This window comes from Notamacropus eugenii, chromosome 5, assembly GCF_028372415.1.
Source record: "Notamacropus eugenii isolate mMacEug1 chromosome 5, mMacEug1.pri_v2, whole genome shotgun sequence".
Classification (NCBI taxonomy): domain Eukaryota; kingdom Metazoa; phylum Chordata; class Mammalia; order Diprotodontia; family Macropodidae; genus Notamacropus; species Notamacropus eugenii.
The window spans coordinates 93611848-93614517 of NC_092876.1; the positions used below are offsets into that span (position 1 = coordinate 93611848).

Consider the following 2670-nt stretch of genomic DNA (forward strand, 5'->3'; position numbering starts at 1 on the left):
ACATATATTTATCGTATATAAGTTACATAATAAATTATAAATTATGTAAATAAGTAAAATTACATATAATTTTGAAATAACCTAAAAAATCAAATAATTCAGAGAATATACAAATCTAGAAAGGAAAATCCTGAAGGATCCTTTGGGTGAGGATGAGCTGTATGCACAAAACTTGTTTTCTTAGGGTATAACATTTCATCATTTACTTCATTATTTATTTCTTTATTTGTCTCTTCAGCCCACCATGTCTGATTTCAATAATATCACTTCCCAGTCACTGTTTTTTTTGTTGACTGGATTTCCTGGCCTTGGAACATCTCAGATATGGATTTCCATTCCCATCTGCCTCTTATATGCCATTGCCCTCTTTGGGAACAGCATGATTCTATTTGTAGTGATCCGTGAACAGAGTCTCCATGAACCCATGTATTATTTCCTCTCCATGCTCTCAGCCACTGACATGGGCCTGACTATCTGTACTCTTTCTACCACACTGGGAGTTTTCTGGTTCAATAACAGAGAGATCAACTTTGATGCTTGTATCACCCAAATGTTCTTCCTCCATGGACTAACATTCATGGAGTCTGGTGTGCTCTTAGCCATGGCCTTTGACCGCTTTGTGGCAATCTGTGCCCCACTTCATTATGCCACTATTTTAACCAACACAAAGATTGCTCAAATTGGTGTTGCCATAGCTGTAAGAGATGTTGCGATCATGATTCCAGTGGTTCTGCTTCTCAAAAGGCTGTCATTTTGTCGGTCAAAGGTTCTTTCTCACTCTTATTGCTACCATGTGAATGTGATCCAACTATCATGTAATGACAACAAGATTAACAGCATCATGGGACTTTTTGCCATCTTTTCAACCACAGGCATAGACTGCCCTTGTATTCTTATATCCTACGTCCTGATCATCCGTTCTGTGCTCAATATTGCATCTCCTGAGGAACAACGCAAGGCTTTTAATACATGTGTCTCTCATATTAGTGCAGTTGCTATTTTCTATATTCCCCTTGTCAGTTTGTCTCTTGTACACAGATATGGTCGGAAGGCACCCCCTTTCATCCATACCATGATGGCCAATGTCTTCCTCCTTATTCCACCTGTTCTTAACCCCATTATCTACAGTGTAAAGACCAAACAGATACGCAGGGCTATTATTAAGCATTTTATTCGTATGGGGGACCAAATGTGAATGTGGAATTGTAAAAAAGAATGTTTTTCCTCAAAGAGATTAAAATATTGATGTTTGTCATTATATTGCTTCAGTTTTTTATTTCATGGTGTTTATGTTTCCTGAGGTTTTGGTTTTTGTTACCTTGGTGACATATAAATCCTCCCTCTTAAATTAATCAGCTCTAAGACCTCTAAGTGTTCTCACTAAGGCTGCCTGGGTTTGCCTATAGTCTGTTTTTCAAAGTTTGTCTCCATAGAGAGTGTATGAGACTATGACTCTGCTTGTACTCTTTGTGTCTCTGTTCACATCCTGATGACAACCCTTATGGTAGACTATCATTGTGTCCAGAAAATCTAATAGATAAAGTGTTTTAATAAGTGATCTTAGGAGCTGAGAACTCAGGATCAAAGGGGGAAAGCAAAATTAAAAACAGCATGAATAACTTCATTTTATCCTTTATTCACTAGTTTTGTGAAGTTAAGTCTCAGTTACCTGATTTTGGAGAAGTCACAAGATTACTCCCACTTCCCCCTGTCATCTGACTTAAAATATATCACCAGACTACATCTCTCCTCACCTTAGTTCTCTCTTCATCTCCTCCACCAACTTAAAAAAAAAAGTGTCTCAATCCCTACATCCTGTTTTTACTCCCTCCAAATTGTATAGCAATTTTGAAACAATTTGTTTCTAAAAAAGCAATATTTTTCTAGTGCTACAGAGAGTCTTGGACCCAATCTGTTTCTGCAGCTGTGTACCTTGCTAAATAAATCATTTGTCTGGACAAAATTTTGATTCTTTATTCCACTGTAACAAAAGAGATATTTTTTGGTTTGGAAATGTGTGGATTTATTTTGCTTAACTAGATTGTTTTGTTAGAAAGATTGTTTTCTTTTTCTTTATTGAAGAAAAGATTTGTTTGTTGGATTTTTTCGGGGTGGGGGGGAAGAGCTACTGAAACTGTTGCTTACCCAAAAATAAAGGAAGGAAAAAAAAGCAGATCACTGACAATTGTTTAATGCATAAAAGCAAATATTAGCAAGTTCTTTAGGAAAAACAATCAAGACAACTGTGAAAGTAACCTGTTGAGTTTATTATATATTTTTAATTTTTTAAAAGCTGTATATAATGAAAAATGGTTTCACAATACTATCATCTTTATGTGATCTACTTTTACAGGGAAATTGCTTTTAAAATGTTATTTTAGTAAATACAGAATTGTATGCACACATTTATGTGTATGTGTGTATTAAAATGACCTTTAATTATTTAACTTATCGGGCATGTGATGCATCCTCCTCTAAGCGGGGAGGATGCCTATCCAGAAAGTTATGTCTTAGGAAGGTATAGTATTATTAAACATGAAAGGCAATGTAGTAGAGTGGAAAGAATATTAGGTCAGCGATACAGGAATGACAAGTATTTTTTTTAATTTTATTCTCAAATTTTGCCTATTCTCTTCCATTTAAGGAAAGGAATGGAAGTCAGAGGTCAGG

General features: G+C 35.6%; 1 protein-coding gene across 1 annotated transcript; it reads left to right on the forward strand.

Annotated features, from left to right (window-relative positions):
• The first annotated feature begins 244 nt into the window (after window positions 1–244).
• LOC140508809 (olfactory receptor 51F2-like) lies at window positions 245–1195 on the forward strand. The gene has a single exon (XM_072616682.1). It carries the CDS (start codon window positions 245–247, stop codon window positions 1193–1195), a length of 951 nt encoding a protein of 316 aa, XP_072472783.1.
• Window positions 1196–2670: the final 1475 nt, after the last annotated feature.